The sequence below is a fragment of the Eptatretus burgeri genome, chromosome 5, assembly GCF_056783735.1.
Source record: "Eptatretus burgeri isolate ZD-2024b chromosome 5, Ebu_testis_v1, whole genome shotgun sequence".
Classification (NCBI taxonomy): domain Eukaryota; kingdom Metazoa; phylum Chordata; class Myxini; order Myxiniformes; family Myxinidae; genus Eptatretus; species Eptatretus burgeri.
The window spans coordinates 70,742,311-70,761,229 of NC_140965.1; the positions used below are offsets into that span (position 1 = coordinate 70,742,311).

At 42.6% G+C, this 18,919-nt stretch overlaps 1 protein-coding gene across 7 annotated transcripts; it reads left to right on the forward strand.

Annotated features, from left to right (window-relative positions):
- Positions 1-4,163: 4,163 nt before the first annotated feature.
- On the forward strand, positions 4,164-18,919 carry CHCHD5 (coiled-coil-helix-coiled-coil-helix domain containing 5). 7 transcript variants are annotated; one of them, XM_085882347.1, is made up of 4 exons: positions 4,164-4,315; positions 10,050-10,190; positions 13,344-13,507; positions 15,409-18,919. In XM_085882347.1, coding segments are annotated over exons 1-4 (318 nt in total). In that variant the 5' UTR covers positions 4,164-4,313; the 3' UTR covers positions 15,420-18,919. The 7 variants fall into 7 exon arrangements, with proteins under 7 accessions (XP_085738473.1, XP_085738474.1, XP_085738478.1 ...); XM_085882348.1 differs by having other exon boundaries at positions 4,263-4,392; XM_085882352.1 differs by having other exon boundaries at positions 4,263-4,315; positions 10,050-10,161.

Here is an 18,919-nt window from a genome sequence, read left to right on the forward strand (position 1 = left end):
ATCTTGGTCCAAGCATGCAACACGTTCTGGCGCATACCTTTGTTTGGGCGGTGTATAGGCAAGTGACAGCTCTGTATAGGGGGAAAAAAACCTAATAATCCGGGTTGCGTGCATGAAGCAAAAACTGCGTATCTATCTATAATTCCAGCAGTGTGTGTGTGTGTGTGTGTGTGTGTGTGTGTGTGTGTGTGTGTGTGTGTGTGTGTGTGTGTGTGTGTGTGTGTGTGTGTGTGTGTGTGTGTGTGTGTGTGTGTGTGTGTGAGACCGCTGTTTCTCGACAACCACTGGTCCGATCTAATTGAAACTTGGCAGGTATATTGCTAGGGACCTGAGTTTGTGCCTTTTCAAGGTTTGATATTAATCGGACAAGTGGTTCCCAAGTTATGACCATTTATTTACCAAACCAATGACAGGACACGGTGCTATGACGTCACAATTGACATCACAATTCTTCTTCTTCGTTTGATATGATGTTACAATTGACGCTGGGGACCTGAGTATGTGCCTTTTCAAGGTTTGATATCGTTCTTCTTCATCCGTTTCAGCTGTTTCCCAAGTGGTTCCCAAGTTATGGCCATTTATTTAACAAATCAATGACAGGACATGGTGCTATGACGTCACAATTCTTCTTCTGGCAGGTTGTTTGTTGTTTCTGTTTGTTGTTTCTGGCACTCGGTTTTAAAGTTGTTTTTTTTTGCACATACGGGCACGCACTAATAATTCAAAACACCTCACAACACTGAAAAACGTGCGGATAGGAATAGTGTACTGTAAATGGTGGGAACTTGTAATACCCTCCCCCACCTAGAGGTGGCACTACATGATACACATTTACATAGAGAATTTGGGTCCAACCCCGAACCACCGCCCCCATTCCCCCCCTCCCCCAAGACCAACGGCAAAGATAGAAACACCCCGATACATTAATTGGGGTTATGCTGATCCTTTGTAGGAAGTGTGGATGTAATTGGGTCCGTATTGTAGGAGGAGTATCCCGACAAACAAACCCACAAACACCGGTCCGTGAATGATAGTAAAGGATGTGAGGCAGTTTGTCTCGTCACTTGTACTGCAGTACTGCAGCATTTGTATTTCATTGATATATTTTACACTAAAACATCATATTTTGCAGTGGTAAAACAACATTTCATTAATACCCAATGTGCTCTGTAACTTACAGAACTTGCAGTACTTTTGATGATTGCTGACTGTGACACATGTTGGAACTGCAGATTTATTGTTTTATTTGACATAATTATAAAGATAATTTTTTTTTAATTGAAATCATATTTGTGTAGATATGAAAATGACCATATATTTATTGAGCAAGAAACTGATTTTGATATTTGATATATATATATATATATATATATATATATATATATATATATATATATATATATATATATATATATATATATATATATATATATATATATATATATATATATATATATATATATATATATATATATATATATATATATCACTGATTGTGTTTTAGTAGAACATTCATCATGTTCATGTGAGTTCAATATGAATATCGCAGAGAGAAAATAAAGCAGAATGTTCAGGGTAACTGATTGTTGAATTTAACTTGTGGCAGCAAATATAATTGTACCATATTATCATCACTAGTCTATGATTCACCAACATTCAGACATGATTCTGGTAGCAAATGACACTTGCATGCTCCGGTACATAAGAGGCTTGACTTACGGCACTTGCATCGATCTGTACTATACCTCGTTTTACAAGAACATGCAATTACTTCAATGCAACTTTCTGGCACTGCTGGGAGGGACATCAGCTCTGGAGTAAGTTTTCCATCAACTAATTTCCAGCCTAATGCAGTAGGTTCAGGTAAGTTTGGATATGCACAGCATGCTTGCAACCACACCACTGCTTGGTGATGTGATCGCTGGATATGGTAGCAGAGGGCATCACTTGTTGGAGGAAGAGAGGACAATGAACGCGAACGAGTGAAGTATACGACTCTTGCCTTATCAACACTATCCACCTCCTCTAGACCATATATTCTGCACAGAAATTTCTCTGCAGCTGTTATTGTTTCTTGATTAAGTTCACCTCTTCCCAGATCTTTCAGCAGTTGATGGTGTTGCTGGAAGATCTTCCATGCAGTCCTTCTTACTGTGCCCAGCTATGGAGGAAACTGAATCACAGCCTGTTAGGGCATGAAAGGCAAGCAGCGATTCCAATGCAGACGATACATCAGGTAAGTCATTGATGAGCTCATGTGTTGGAATGTACTTTGGTTTCAGTGCTGTTCCACATTTCATCCAGAGGTTGGTGCATGGCGTTGTATTGAAATGTGCCAACAGTAGCACAAGTATATCTGTGTCCCGTGCTGACACAATTACAGCCTGTGATTCACTATGAAGTATGAGACGTGTATCAGATTCTTCATGTTTCGCTTTGAGACTGGAAACATCTATTGATGGATTTGTACACTGGACCTCATCCTCATCATCAAATCCTCCAGCAACTACAATGATTTTTTTCTTGTGGCACCTTTTCAATCAGTTGCTGGGAAAGAAACCTGGCAAAATCAGCTTTGTTTTGTGGGAGTGCCAGAAAGTTTTTTTCCAGTTTATGGGCAAAAGGCATAGTTCGGTCTTCAACGTTTTTACGTATTGGTTGAGCTAATTGATTCCGCCTTTCCCGTGTCGCAGATTTGATTGACACATCGTAGTATCGATCGAATATGACATCTATTCGATCAAAATGTTGACCTGCTCACAAAACAGCTTGAATATATATGCATCAACTACATCACCAAATGTTTTTTGCTCCTGTAGGTTTACCAAGTGACTGGACGAGAGCTGGTCCATCAATGATTAAACATGAAGATCCTGTTGGTCTGATGTTTGCTGGACAGGTTGTTTGTGATGTTAATACACCCACCAGCAAGGACTTGTCTCCATCTCGAAGAGATCCATTAGTTTCTGCCAGAGAAAGGGGGACTGGCATCAGTTCATGTTTTAAGATTTTTGGTAAATCTACTTGTCTTCCTGCTTCATATGACGTCACAAGCTGCTGTAGTATGTTCCTATCTGCCTTCAGTATTTGTTCTTTCCCTGCACCTTTCCTGGAGACATTGTAAAGATCTGAGAATGTTTGTGCCTTGTTTTTAGGCAGGGGGTCATGAAACGCTCGTTTCTAAAAAAAAAAAAAAAAAAGACTAGTTCATTGGTCTAAAAAACATGGATCTCTTTCTAAAAAGGCTAGTTCATTGGTCCAACACATGTCTGCACTTTGATAAAATCCCAATGAATCTTTAACAAGCACCGGCTGATAAACAGAGCCATATCTAATACATCCTGACCTTCACTGGTCCAGTAAAAATCACTGGAGAGATTTTGCAGAAAGTCAGCTCTAATTTGACCATAGGTGGCAAATCTACAGACGTTCAAATGCTACCTTCGCATTTTGGAACATAGCAACATATCACAATGGCGAGCTGATTGTTCTGATACAATGTTATAAATAACAACCCAAACAACAATTTTAACAGCCTGTAATTTGTAAAGTGAAAAAAATTGCAGGATGATCATGCTGGAACATGATCAAGAAAATACATTATCGGGCTGACGAGGCAATTTTGGTACCAACTTTGAAATGTCAGTTTGAACAACAAAGAGTCAAAATTGAGCTTGGTTACAAGCATTTTTAAATTCAGCATACTTGAATTAGGTTAGAAACACTCGTTTCCAACTTTTAACAAGAAATGCCTCAACCTTTCTTATATTATCAGGTGTCTTTTCAGATTTTTCTGTCTCGTCCACAACAATCGCTTTTGGCTTCACACACACACACACACACACGTAACAAAGGTTCACCAACACCACGTGCTTCCAGACGCAGTGGACGTATTGACGTCATCACGTGATTAGCCGCTGTGCTTTGTATTTACGAGTGAAATTTTAACACCACGTGCTTCCAGACGCAGTGAACGTATTTACGTCATCACGTGATTAGCCGCTGTGCTTTGTATTTACTAGTTAAATTTTAACACCACGTGCTTCCAGACGCAGTGAACGTATTGACGTCATCACGTGTTTATCCGCTGTCCCCTGTATTTACTAGTTAAATTTTAAAAGCGGTTGTTTTTAAAACGATATATATATATATATATATATTTTACTGTTCCCTCGATCCTTTTGTTTTCTCTAATTTTGTTCATAATTTGTGTTATTCTCCCTTCCCGGCTCAAACTGTACACGTGACGCGTTTCCTTTTCACACTGTACGCGGCGTTCTTGAAGCGGTGATTCAAGTACAGTAGGAACAATAATGTGAGTTTCTCTTCTTATTTTCTCCCCATTGTGATTTTTAAACGAAGAAACCCCCGAAATGATCCTTCTGTACGCAGGTGTGTTATATTTCATACTAAAAAGGTTCACCGACTGTGACTTGTGTAAATGTGAGTGTTTCCAGTTCGGGGTGCGTGAATATGACATTGACACGTGTAGAGTGAGGGCCGGAGGCTGATGACATGTTTTATATTATCTTTAACCTTAACCCCTGATTTTCAGCCGGTTGTTAATACAAGTACGAGTCGTTATCGCACTCCATCTTCCTCAGAGCGCTTGTCCTCACCTATGTGTTTTTAAATCGACAAATCGTGGTGTGTACAGTTAGTTAAACGAGTCTGTGGAAGAAGATTCATGGACTGACGAAGGCGTGCAAGGAAACGCGCTCACGTCACGCTTACGTCACGCGTGACGCGTTACATGAATCTTCGACTGAATTTTTTTTTTTTTAAATCTCGTAAACTTATTACGTCCGCCACCGAAGGTGAAGGAGGTGATGTTTTCACCCCTTTCTGTCTGTCTGTGTACAGGATATCTCAAAAAGTCGTGGACGGATTCGGATGAAACTTGGTGGACATGTTTGGTGTGTGACGAGGAAGAGTTGATTCGATTTTAGTGAAGATCCTGATCCGACTACAGGGATTTTTAAAGTGATTTTTCACCATTGAGAGATGGGGCTCAAAAACGATATAGGGCATGATATTTCAAAAATGTATTGAGTCCGGTATGTTAGGTCAGGCATTACGGGGCGGAGGTATGCGCTCCACCGAGTCGAGTGCCCTAGTTATAGGTCTGTAGAATCAATAAATATATATATTTTTTTTTTGATGTGATTATATTGATTTTGATAAAGTAATAAATGAAATTGCTCGTTGAGCAAGGAATTGCCGGAATAACTTTGTCATATCTCCATGATATCTGAAAAAACAAAAACCTGGATATCAATTTGGTTCTTATAAGTCAATAGTGCTGCTGTTTAATGAGTTAGAGCACTTGGTTTGGTCATGATCATAACTTGGAAGTCAATCGGACTTGAAATGGCGTTTTTATCGCAATTTGAAATTTTTGACCTGACCCCCCCCTGACATTCGACCTCCGACCGCTAAGAAGGTTGTTGGTGTGACCCCCCCCCCCCAATGAGACATATGTTGGATGCAGTATTGGAAGATGCACATTTTGTATTTGGTTTGAAGTCGATATGACCATTTTAGCGGACGTTATTGCGAAAATAAGAATTTCGGTGACCTTGACCTTGACCTTGACCTTTGACCTAGATTCACCAAAAACGACAAGTGTCTCAGTTGGACCATGGCCGACGTCTGTACCCAGTTTGGTCATGATTGCTGAAACGGTGTGGCTGCTACAGGGTAAACAAACACACAAACAAACAGACGAACATACACACAATGACACACACAACCGATCAACATAATTGCCGAAATCCAAAGGATTCCGGCAATTAACAAAGTAATGAAGGAGGAGGAGAAGATTGGGACCATACTCTGTGCACAGCGTTGGTGCTGCCGAAGCACTCTCCTTGGCTATTGGGCACAATCCTGGACGGGTCACCACTCCGCCACAGGATATCGGCACTCATTTTGCCGTCCTCGGAAGGGTGACAGGCCGAGTTAATCCCACTTAGTATTCAACAGCTGAGCGGGATTTGAACTCAGGACCTTAGGATCCCAAGCCCACCACTCGAACAATTAAGCCAACACCAGGGATATAAAGTAATGAACGTGGCTTTTAATTCTAAAACTTTTTTTGAGGTGTTTTAAAAAGGCAAACCCGTCGGGTACCGCCCCTAAAAATTCCAGATAAACTGTTATGACGTAATTGAGGGAAAGATTGTCAGCACGCAACGGATAATGGCCGTACAACTTGCTTCAGATTCGTCAGAAAGTAAATTTGACGAATAATATTCTGATCAAGAATCCCCAGATTACGACGATAGTCAAAATCATTACGTTGAAGGTGCTGTCGGACCGTGCATGAATGAACCACTGATATAAATATAACGATCATTGGTTTACTGAAATTTTTTAAAGTAATCAGCCACTATCTTGGTACTCACACCATATGAAAAAGCCTTCTTAAAAAAAATTCACAGTTTATTTCAAAACCTGCTCTTGGGATTCAACACAACATGAAAGATCCCTAGGGTATAAAGAAAAATAACTCAGTTTATTTGAGGACCTGCTAATCTTTGATTTGCTACGTTTGCTGTGGAACTCGGTCAGTTAATGAGTCACAATATGATGGCCGCGTGGCCTCAGCGAATGCACTCTCATCGGCCAGGGAGTTCCTCCATATTATTGAACTCGGTGGAATGAAGCTGAGGTCGAGATGACATCATGGGAGGGGCTGGCCTAATGGAGAGGTTTTTTTGGGTGGGGCAAAGCCAATTGGATATAAAAGAGCATCAAATAACATTAAAATCTTCCTTTCAAGAGATTTATTCAAGAAAAGAACAACGATGAAGTGTTAAGTGAAAGCCATATTTATTCATAAAACCAAACATGATTCTGTGAACCTTTAAGGATGGATTATGTTTTGTACAGACAACCTTCATGCACTGACTGGACCTGATGAGGGTTGAGCTGCGGTCTAAATTCTGAGTTTCTGCCTCTCTGCTCCACATTTCTTTTGGTACCAAGGAAAAGGTGTTTTGACCCTTTGTTGCTGTTCCATTATAGTATGATTGGCAGGCCAACTTGGAGAAGTTACACTTTTTCAGAAGTGACTTCTCCACCATATCCAGGTTACTTGGTGAATATAAGCTTTTACAGGACATTTTGTGGCCTTTCCGAAGTGCTTCCACGTGTACCCTTGTCGATAAAGTTTGCAGGCCGGTAGTTTACGTGCACCTATTTAATATCACACCACCAGCTGTTTTTTCCTTATTTACAAAATAAAAATGATTTTGCTATTTTGTATGGAAAAATCAGTTTGATGAATTAGGAAGTCCTTTTTACCTCTCAGCCCGAATTGGGCTAAGGGGTATTGTCGTCACAGGCGTTGTCCGTCCGGGCGTCTGTCAACTTTTGGTTTCTGTCAATTTCGAGGAGAACGCCTTGTCCGATTAAATCCATTTTTGCAGGGTGTGTTGGGGTTGAGTAGAAGAAGGTTCCTTTCGAAAATGGGCACGCTGCGATTTTCAATGTCGCCTCCATGGCAGCCATCTTGAAATTGGTTTCCGTTGATTTCGAGGGGAACGCCTTGTCCGATTTAAATACATTTTTGCAGGGTGTGTTGGGGTTGAGGAGAGGAAGGTTCATTTCGAAAATGGGCGTGCTGCGATTTTCAATGTGGCCTCCATGGCAGCCATCTTGAAATTGGTTTCCGTCGATTTCGAGAACGCCTTGTCCGATTAAATCTATTTTTGCTGGGTGTGTTGGGGTTGAGTAGAGGAAGGATCCTTTCGAAAATGGGCATGCTGCGATTTTCAATATGGCCTCCATGGCAGCCATCTTGAAATTGGTTTCCCAGGCGTCCGGGCGTCTGTCAACTTTTGGTTTCCGTCAATTTCGAGAACGCCTTGTCCGATTAAATCCATTTTTGCAGTGCGTGTTGCGGCTGCGTAGAGGAAGGTTCCATTCGATAATCAGTGCGATGCGATATCCAATATGGCGGCTTGGGCAGCCATCTTGAATTTGGTTTCCAGACAATAACTTGAGAACGGCTTGACTTATTGATTTCATTTTTGTGTGATATAATGCGGGTGTTTAGATGAAGGTTCCTTTTGATATTCAGCGCAATTCGATATCCAATATGGCGGCTAGAGCAGCCATCTTGAATTTGGTTTCCGGACAATAACTTGAGAACGGCTTGACAGATTGATTTTGTTTTCATGGGGGTATAATGGGGGTGGTTAGAGGAAGGTTCCTTTCGATATACAGCACAATCCGATATCCAATATGGCAGCTAGGGCAGCCATCTTGAATTTGGTTTCCGGACAATAACTTGAGAATGGCTTGACAGATTGATTTTGTTTTCATGCGGGTATAATGGGGGTGGTTAGAGGAAGGTTCCTTTCGATATACAGCACAATCCGATATCCAATATGGCAGCTAGGGCAGCCATCTTGAATTTGGTTTCCAGACAATAACTTGAGAACGGCTTGACTTATTGATTTCATTTTTGTGTGATATAATGCGGGTGTTTAGAGGAAGGTTCCTTTCGATATTCAGCACAATCCGATATCCAATATGGCGGCTAGAGCAGCCATCTTGAATTTGGTTTCCAGACAATAACTTGAGAACGGCTTGACTTATTGATTTCATTTTTGTGTGCTATAATGGGGGTGTTTAGAGGAAGGTTCCTTTCGATATTCAGCACAATCCAATATCCAATATGGCGGCTAGAGCAGCCATCTTGAATTTGGTTTCTGGACAATAACTTGAGAACGGCTTCACACATTGGTTTTATTCTGGCGAGGTATAATGGGGTTGAGTAGAGGAAGGTTCCTTTCCAAAATGGGAGCGCTGCGATTTTCACTGTGGCCGCCACGGCAGCCATCTTGAAATTGGTTTCCGTCAATTTCGAGGAGAACGCCTTGTCCGATTAAATCCATTTTTGCTGGGTGTGTTGGGGTTGAGTAGAGGAAGGTTCCTTTTGAAAAATGGGCGTGCTGCGATTTTCAATATGGCCACCATCTTGAAATTGGTTTGCGTCAAGGGGCTGAGGGGTTACGCCCGCTTTGCGGTGCTATTTTTCTCCTTTTGTCAGTAATTTTACTCTCACTGCTTGGTCATGTGCACACACAAACATTTATGTACCTTTTGGTAACCTTTTGAACGTGTAGAGGACCCTGCATGTGAATATGATACTTGAGTCGTTTTCTTTTTAAAATACATGGTCTCGGCTTGTGGAAGAGCCAGGACACACAACAGATCAGGACACAACATGAGAAAGGGGGAACGCCAATGGCAGGGTATAGGGAGAAGGTAGACAGAGACGAACAAACTAGGGATGCAGGTAACGAGGAGGGTGAACGGAGAATGCATGGGGTGGACAATATGGATACATAAGCAACATTTTGGGAGCTGTGGGGGTGGTTTAACAGGTGTAGAAAAGATCATGACTTTGGATGGGAGAGAACTTGAGATGGTGGTGAACTTGAAGACCGGGAGAGAAGAATGAGATTGAAGAGATTGTGGAAGGTGGTTCCACAGGCTGGAAAATAAAGGAATAGATGAGTGGAGGTGAGCAGTGGTTCTGGATTTAGGCAGTTCCACTAGTAAGGGGTTGCTGGTGGACCGCGTGCGTCTTGCATATATTTGGGGGGGACTGAGGAGAGGGCAGAATGTGCAAGGCCAGAAATGACGGAGAAAAAGACAGAGAGACCACCGACCTATCGGTAATGGCAAACTGATCGGCCCATTGACTCGGCTTAATCATGAGAGATTCCAATGAACTTGAAGGCCTTGGTTTCCACGGCGTCAAGCTGAGCAAGATTTGAAGCAGGAGTGCCATTCCAGATGGGAGAGCAGTACTCCATAAAGCTGCGGATGAAAGCCTTTGTTTATTCGAGCAAACCGTTTGCAAAAATTGCCATTGAATGCATTATTCTTTTGCATTCTGTTTGACATATGCAGGCAAGTTTGTGTTTTTTTAAATTTAATAATACAAGTATCGACATTCATGTAAGAGCAGAGAGCGGTCTCTCTGTCTAATGTATAAGAAAACTCATGTGAGCTCTCCGTGATGTTTGCAGGCAGGCAGCCATGCATGTGGCTCAGCGACATTGCTCTGCAGAGCTCGAGCGATATGGGCAGTGTGTGGCTAGTAACCCTACAGATTGGCAACATTCCTGCCACAACCTCAAGGTACAGCTGGCCCAGTGCACGAGTACACAGTGAGTACCTTGCATGCTGCTATGATGGCCAGGTGATTTATTCCTCTCGTACGAACAATGTAGTGCACCTCTATACCTCGGTACATTCAAGTGTTTATTTATATTGTTACGGTTGTGAAAATTCACAGATCACCATTCAGGTTCCCTGAAGATCAGTTATGTCGATAAGTGTGTGTCCAGGTTAGATTTCCCCACCAATGTATAACGGGAATTATTCGTGTGCCGGGCTGTGCATCTTCAGTTAGCCGTTATTCTGTCTATCTTTATTTTAACAACAATGACAATAACAACAACAACAACGACAACATCTCCTCACCATCTCCACAACCGCCATCATCTCCTCACCATCTCCACAACCGCCATCATCTCCTCACCATCTCCACAACCGCCATCATCTCCTCACCATCTTCTCCACAACAAACAAACGGGGAGGGAGGGGCGAACTCCCCGGGGGCGATAAAAAGCCGCGTTCGCTGGCCGAAAAGGCAGTGGAGTTGGTGAGTCCAGTCGAGTGGAGTTGGTGAGTCCAGTTGAGTGGAGTTGAGTGGAGTTCGGGCTTGAGTTCTGAGTTGAGTTTGGAGTCCAGAGAGTTGAGCGGTTGAAGAGACGCCGAGTCGTCGACAAAGGAGAACGGGTTGGAGAACGAGGTGGAGACGGGAAGAGCACTTGGAGAAGAACGAGCTGGAGAGTTAGGAGGTTGGAGTGCGGGCAGAGACACCGAGGGTCGCTGAACTAGGACCCAGCGAGTGACCAAGAGGGTGGCAGGTAGCCCGCTCGGTCTCTCGGAGCCCCTTCGGTCATCCCGGCTCCGAGCAAATTATAAAGGCTCACGAGCCCAGTTCTTCCTTTCTTTCTGGGGTTTTGCATGAAAGTCTGTGGCACCTTGTCCATAAGTAACAAACTGATTAAGTGCATGTACATAATAAATAGACATCGGCTGTAGGTTTTTGCTCGTGTCTTTTTTCCCATTTCCCCCCCATTCATTGCATTGCTTGCATGCCTGTGTGAAAATAAATACCCCCGTTTGTTTGAATGTTCACCTGCTCGTTGCGTCCCTTCCTACATTGACTGCCATGGAGCGTTCGGAATAATTAGCTGGCTGATTATAAGCCAATAAAACGTACATCTGGTCCGATGGGGCTTGGCGATATAAAACCGCTCGGCAATCGCAAACGGAACCAGCTGCTTAAGCGGCTCGTTTTCGTGCAGGCTCCGTCGAGGTATAAACTCCCGGCATTTCTGTCCGCGCGAATAATTAGGTACATCGACAATTCGGCGATCGACCCTGTAGCGCGTGGACAGAAGAGTTGGCTGGTTTATGGTGTGTTAAAACACCTGTAGCTGGGTTTCGGCGTTGATCCGAAAGCTGCGACTAGATTGCCACGTTCGGTGGGCGCGCGCGGCCGCAATTGAGCGAAAGGCGATCGCGCGCACACCGGACGGGCGAAAATCCACAACAATATTTTCCCACCCACCTCATCTGCAATAAATGTTTATTTTCACTTGACCACTGATTCGTGGGTGACGTCTCGATACAAGCACGATGATTTTATTCATTTATTTTTAATAAGATTGACACTTGCAGAAGAGCAAACCGACTGAAGATGGAGCTTTCTCATACTGAAATCAGGGCAGTGTGTACAGGTAGATGTGAGACTTGCAGACCAGCAATTTGAGAGAAAACATGCGACAGCAAAAAGGCATGAAGGGTGCGGTGGAAGGGTGAGATTAGATATTGAGAGGAAAAACATAATATTTATAGATTTTAGACAGTGATATGGGAATGAGCTGCCACCTTGAGGAACTGGAGGCAAGAGCAGGTTTGGATGAACACAGGTAGACAATTATATAAGTAAGATAAGTAGAAAGCCTGGACTTTGGAAGAGGAATACTGATTGAACAAATAAGACATGTTTTAATTAAGGGGGAGAGGAAGCTCATAGGGAAAGGATGTAATACAGGGTTAGAGGTGATTGTAGACCTAGAGACCACCATCCAGGCTTTGGTAAGAGATTGCTTGCCCTTTCCCTTAGCCTCTTGGTGAGCAATGCAAGTGAACGAGGAGGAAAAACAGCCGGTCGGTATGACGTCATCATAATTTGAATAACAACATCATCTGGCACGACTGCATCTCGCCTGCTCTCCATTTGATCTTTCCTTTTTCTTTTCCTCATTGTAATTAAGAGCCGATATCCGATTCAAGCTTGGACCTTTTTATGCGGAACACGTGTGTTCATTACACCAATATCCGTTTTTCAAAGAAAAGCTTCTTGCCAAGCCCTGTTGGTTAACATTGCTTCACCCACTGACTGTACACGCAATGTCGTGCTTCCCAGCAACATCTGATAATGCACCATTTTTCAATGTACTATAGAGCTGGTACCGCTTCAGCATTATGATGTGCCACCTGTTTTGAATCACTGTGCTTGCTCGTCACCCCCAAACATCAAAGCCTCACGTGGTTTTTGCTTTTTATTTGTGTCTCGGCAGCACCTGGCTACCGGTTTGCCTCGTTTCTCGGGGTGTGGTTATGCAGCCGATGCAGTGACCCCTTGAGATCAGGACATGAATTTGAAACTTAGCCATTCTGTCGGCACAGAATGACCTTCTCTTTTTGAGAAACCCCAGGATCATAAGCAATCCAGCTGTGATTGCTGGCGAACTGGACATCGCGCTTAACATCTTCAAAGGATGGCATACTCTCTGATACAGCCCCCTGCTTACAATGCAGCAAGATGACAGCTTGTAGTCAGGTCGGGAAATGAACGAGTTTACACTTTGTGCCTTCACATCTCGGCCTCTGTCGTATTTCATTGATAAACTCACCATAAGCTCATCCAACAACTGCCATTTTCTTACTTTTGGCTGGACTTGTACATCTCAAGTGCTTTTTTTTGTTCTTATGTTGCGGATACATTTCGTAATAATTTATCATCAAGAAAAGATCACCAGGGAATCAGAATGCCCACACACATAAGAGGTCTTTTAACAGCGTTTCTCCTCCTTACTTGTTCTATGATGGTTATTCAACAAGTTGATTTATTTTCTGCACTTCCAACATCTACATCAAGGTTTCTATAAGATGATTGTTAAGTTTGATTACCATGACAGACAGTGTTGTTTATGAATCCGATTTTATTTTGTCCTTTCCAGTCCTGCGATCCGTCGCATTCGGCTTGCTTGTTCGCCCGAGTTCTCCGCTTTTGAAGCGTGCCTGGAGAAGCACCCCGGAGACGTTTTGCACTGTCAGGATTTCATTCAGGCCTTTGTATCCTGTGCAGAACGTGTGGATGTGACCTCCGGCACCGTGCTTCAGGGTAGGCTCACATCCATGACGATGCGTAAACCATTAAGATAAGAAAGTCAAAACCTTCGAGCCAATTTGTGGCTCCGAACGAGCAGGTGTATGTTTGGGTAAAAGGAAATGACATGATTTAGGTACGTGCACGAGGCAGAAGGTTTGCAGTAACTGATTAGGATGCCATATTGAGGAATAAAGTGATACAACAGCTAAGACTTCAATGTTATCCTATTGCGCCACAATACATCTAAATTATTAATTATATGATGCAAGAAGAACTCGGAAGAGTTTATCAATTATGCTGGGTAAATGTCTAAAAACTGGTGATGTACTTTAGGGGGGTTGGGGAGATATAATTGGAGATGTAACATTTTGGTCGTAACTGAGGCAAAGATTCTGCCACGATTGGTTAAGTCGAACGTAGATTTCAAAAAGTTTGAAAGCTCATTTCAAAGCATCATGCTTATGTACTGTGATGGTCGTTCGTGTTTGGCCTGGTCTTTAATCGAATGAAGTGGATATTTTTTGAGAGAATTTGATTTTTAATGTTGATAAGCATAATTCATAGTCGCGTGATTTCCACTTTAGTGCGCGTGCTGAAAATCAAGATGATCACCACTGAGGTTATTAGGAGGGTGGAACAGCGAGTAATTATGACATTTTTTTTAAACGATAACATAAAGCCTGTTAAACTTACGGACTATTTGCTGTGTGGTTTGGTGACGATCGCCTGTCAAGGTTATCCATATTTGCTGCAAATCATGAAAAATTGAAGAGAAAGTACAATGAATGAGCCACTCTGCAACAGCGGTCACCTCCATTAACAAAACACACACACACACACACACACACACACACACACACACACACACACACACACACACACACACACACACACACACACACACACACACACACACACACACACACATCACATTATTTGAGGATCTCATTTTGACTGGACCCAGAGGTTCTGTTAATCGTGTCAATTCAGAAATGAACGTCAACATTGATTGTATCATTCATGAAAAGGTACTTTGATTATAAACAAATATCCAGGTCATACTTGGGTTACGTTAGTATAATGAGGTCTGAGGAAAGCGACGGGATATAAAGTTGTACTCGACAATGGATGGATGCTCTATGTGTCAAACGAAAGGTCAAGACCATTTCTGTGGACATCTCTTGAGCCGTCAATACAGTTTGGCACCTATGCTACTTTCCAAGCATTCTGCCAATGGAATGTGGTGGGTCCTCCTGGAATGGCTACTCAATTTTCTCTGTGAGTAGAAACAACAGGTTGCTCTTAATGGTATTCTGTCTCGTGATCTTCATCCTGAAGTCGGTGTGCAGCAAAGCAGCGTTTTAGGACTGACCTTTTTCTTGGTCTCCTTCATTAAATATGCTTCCCTGGAAAATCCTGTGTACAATTTTCCTGTTGACTCCATCATGTGTAGAACAGTACATCATAAATCTGAGAGGCAGGACGTCATGGCATCCATGTCTGCAGATTTATAACAAACTTGTCATTGCTCAGCTTCCTAGAACATCTCTTTCAACACAAGAAATCCCATCCTCTCTTTCTAATTTAGAACCCACCACCTTCCCCCTCACCAATGTTACTCTGGCCAGCCCTGCCCTTGTCACAAAATGGAAATGTAAACTTGTACTTTGAGGGTGTCTTATAAGCTTTGCATGGTACAGTTTTCACAAGGTATCCATATGGCTTGGCCATACCATGCTCCTCTGTACGATTTTTGATCTCAACAATAAGCTATCATGGGGAGAATCCCTCCTAGTGTGTAGTTGGTTCCTACTAAACCCTGAGGAGTTATTCCATTTAACTCTGTTGTTAATTTTTGTGTATAAGCTCGCTATATAGAATCACTGCAACCTTGTCCCTGTTGCCTTCTGCAGGGCAAAGCTGATGTGCGAGGAATTTTCAGAGAAGCAGCCGAGATGCTCCATCACCGTGTCGTACCTTGCCTGTGGCCGTGGGGTCTTGGTTGGAACCATCTGTATTTTCCGTTCGGAGTCCAGCGATTTAAAAGAGGAAACTGGCTGTGGCACTTAACAAATGCATGTTCAACCACTGCCAACTGTATGTATGGCTCGTGGCTATACCAGGAATGTCTGTCTTCCTAATTCAGTCAACCTCATGACCTCCCCTGCAACCTGCTACCCCCACTCCACCAATTACTGAATGAGCTCTTTTCATGTTGTCTATTAATTGGCTTCCTTGAGATGTACGTGTATGCCCAGAAATCTTTGCCCTAGTTTTGGACTGTTACCAGTCCTCTACAAATTTTCTGGCAGCTACAACCATCCTCCCAAGGGAATGGATCTGATTACAAACCCCTCTTGTGTTGTTCTGCATCAAGGAGTAGGCCATCTTTAAATGGGAACATTCTAGCAAGCTGTCTCATCAACTTAATAAAGGGACTTTGGACAAGAACAGGCCATCAGTTTAATAAACGGAGATTTCAGTTTTAGGCCTTTGTACCTGGAAGAGAAATTCTCCAAGCCATTGCTTTGACCATCCTTTTTTGTATTCTCCTTACCTCCGCCACCGAGGATGAACAGAGGTTATGTCTTCTTTTTACCTCCACCACCTGATTTGTCCTTTTAGGGTGTCTTTCAAGAGTTTGTTAACTTTTAGAGTGATTTTTCATAATTGAGAGATTGGGCCAAAACGATATATAACATGACATTTCCAAAACTTGTGGACAGATTATGACAAAACTTGGTGGATGATTTGGGTAGGTGACAAGAACAAGCCAGTTTTATTCTGGTTAAGGTCCAGATGCAGATCCGGCTTATCGGTGGGATACAAATCTTAAACTGTTCAGCCTGCTGGACGTATGCGCTCAACCGAGTGCCTTTGTCGTTGTTCTTGTAATCTAGTCGTTAATGACCAGGTGGTGAACGTGGCCAGAATGTGTGTTCAGGGGTGAATCATGGATGTTTATTTTGTATCGTTGTTGCAGTTCAGTTTCTGATTTTGTTGTTTTTTTATCTTGCCAAAACAAAGTTTTTGCAAGATATGTTAGTCAGCTTGTATGTTTTTTTTTGTTTTATTTTTGTTTTTTTTTGTCTGTAATCACGTATAAAAAATTCTGCAGAGCACAGTTATCATTGGAAATTTTTGTAACTTCACATATCAGAGGCCTATAGAGGTCCCTTTCAGTGCACAAAATTTTGAAGGTCAAAGGTCAAAGGTCAAGGTCACTTTGTCGCAAATCAGGGGAGTCGACGAAACCCTTATTTTTTGAGTAATTTTGATCGGATCGTCTTCAAACTTCATGGGAATATAGTTCATGGTCTGACGCTCAGCTGATTAATTTTTGGTGGTGATTGGCCTTGACCTTCATATGTTTTTTTTGTTTTTTTTTTGTCTGTAATCACGTATAAATCACTCTGCAGAGCACAGTTATCATTGGAAATTTTTGTAACTTCACATATCAGAGGCCTATAGAGGTCCCTTTCAGCGCATACAATTTTGAAGGTCAAGGTCAAAGGTCAAGGTCACTTTGTCGCAAATCAGGGGAGTCGACGAAACCTTTATTTTTTGAGTAATTTTGATCGGATAGTCTTCAAACTTCATGGGTATATAGTTCATGGTCTGGCGCTCAGCTGATTAATTTCTGGTGGCGATTGGCCTTGACCTTCATGGTTAGCGCCTCAGGTCAAACATATTTGACCCCAAGGTCAAATTTTCAAGTTTTAGAAATCATATCGTGTCGTTCCTCAAATTGAACACCTCGATGAGTGCTTTCTAGATATGTCAAGCTTGAGACATTATGACGTCATTTGTTGACGTTATGAGGCAAACGCATATTTTTCATGGTTACTCTGTAGAACGATTCTCATCGGAATCTCTCGTAGGCAGATATTCCTCAAGGAGTTGCTCCTGGAGGATAGCAGCTCTGTTCACCTCAGTGTCACCTTAAAGAAGTCACATGTGGTCACCTTTTGGCAAGATACCGGTCACCCTGCGGGTGACATTGGTTTATTTATTTTGTTTGTTTGTTTGGCTGTCTTCTTGAACACAGTTTCTCAACTCTCACCCAAACTTTATCTACTTTCTCAATGGTCAGTTCGACTTCAGTTGAAGCTTGAGAGATTGCTCATGTACTGTATTTGCGATTGGATTATTTAAAGCCTTGTAACTGTGAAGATGCCATTTAAATACCAAGACTTGCTGGCCCAAAACTCACTTTCCCATGTCTTTTTGTACCTGCAGATGACCTCTATGTGCATACGTTTTGTGCAGATGACCTCTAATGGAAAACATATTTAATATAAACCCTCATGTGTTAAGATGCTGAGATAAATGCATGTTAGTTTTTGTTGCATTTTCTTGTTAGTGGTGAAGTTCTGGTACAACAAATGCATGTAAACACGCGCACATATGCTTACATGCATGAATACACAGGCACACACAAACAAAAAAAAAATTTGAGAACAAGAAAACCTCACAGCTTGGTCCATGAATTGTGATCCCTCCCTCCCCCCCCCTTTCTTCTTTTTTATACATGGTCTAGGCTCATGGAAGAGCTAGGACACAGAACAGGCTAAGACGCAACATAACAAAGGGACTAGCAGGAGAAAGGGGAAACATCAATAGCAGGGTAGAGGGAGAAGGTAGATGGAGACAGACAGACAAGGGATGCAGGTAACAATGAGAGTGAGAGGGGGAGCACTCAAGGGGTGGACAAGATGGATACATAAGCAAAATTTTTGGAGGGGTGGGTGTAGTTTAACGGGTGTAGAAAAGATCATGGCTTTGGATGGGGGGGGGGGTGACCTGAGATGGTGGTGAACAGCTGTCTTGAAGACCAGGAAAGAACCGTGTTGGGACTGTGTTACTGGTGGACCACGGATGTGGATACTTTGAGCCCTAGGAGTACTCCGTCCCACCTTCTGAAACCTCCATGTGGAGACAACAACCAACCACACACACACACACACACACACACACACACACACACACACACACACACACACACACACACACACACACACACACACACACACACACACACACACACACACACGTATGTACACTTGGGCTAGAATGGTGGCTTGTTCTCGTTCAAGTCTCATCCAAGTTTTCTGCCACAATGGTAAGCATTGATAAAGGGTTGAGAGGGACTTTGCTCGCCTTGTTTCCCTTAAATCATCTATTCAAGGTCACTTCCTGATTCTTCACGCCTGTCCAAGGTTTTTGAAAAAATTCTCCTTCGTGTATTTTGCATACAATACGTGCTGCCTTGTCACAATGATTATATTTATTCTTAAATTGATCCCCCCCTCCCCCCCTCCCATCCCCACCCTTCCCCCGTGAAACCTCACTGCCACGTTTAATACATCTACCTTCATTCTGTAACTTGGAAATCGATTAAATTAAATTTAAAATTCCCTTTTA

What these genes read in the sequence shown, in the direction of transcription:
- CHCHD5 (XM_085882347.1), top strand. An exon ending in GCCCAGTGCACGAGTACACA is followed by an intron (nt 10,191 to 13,343) that starts GTGAGTACCTTG and finishes TGTCCTTTCCAG; the next exon opens with TCCTGCGATCCGTCGCATTC.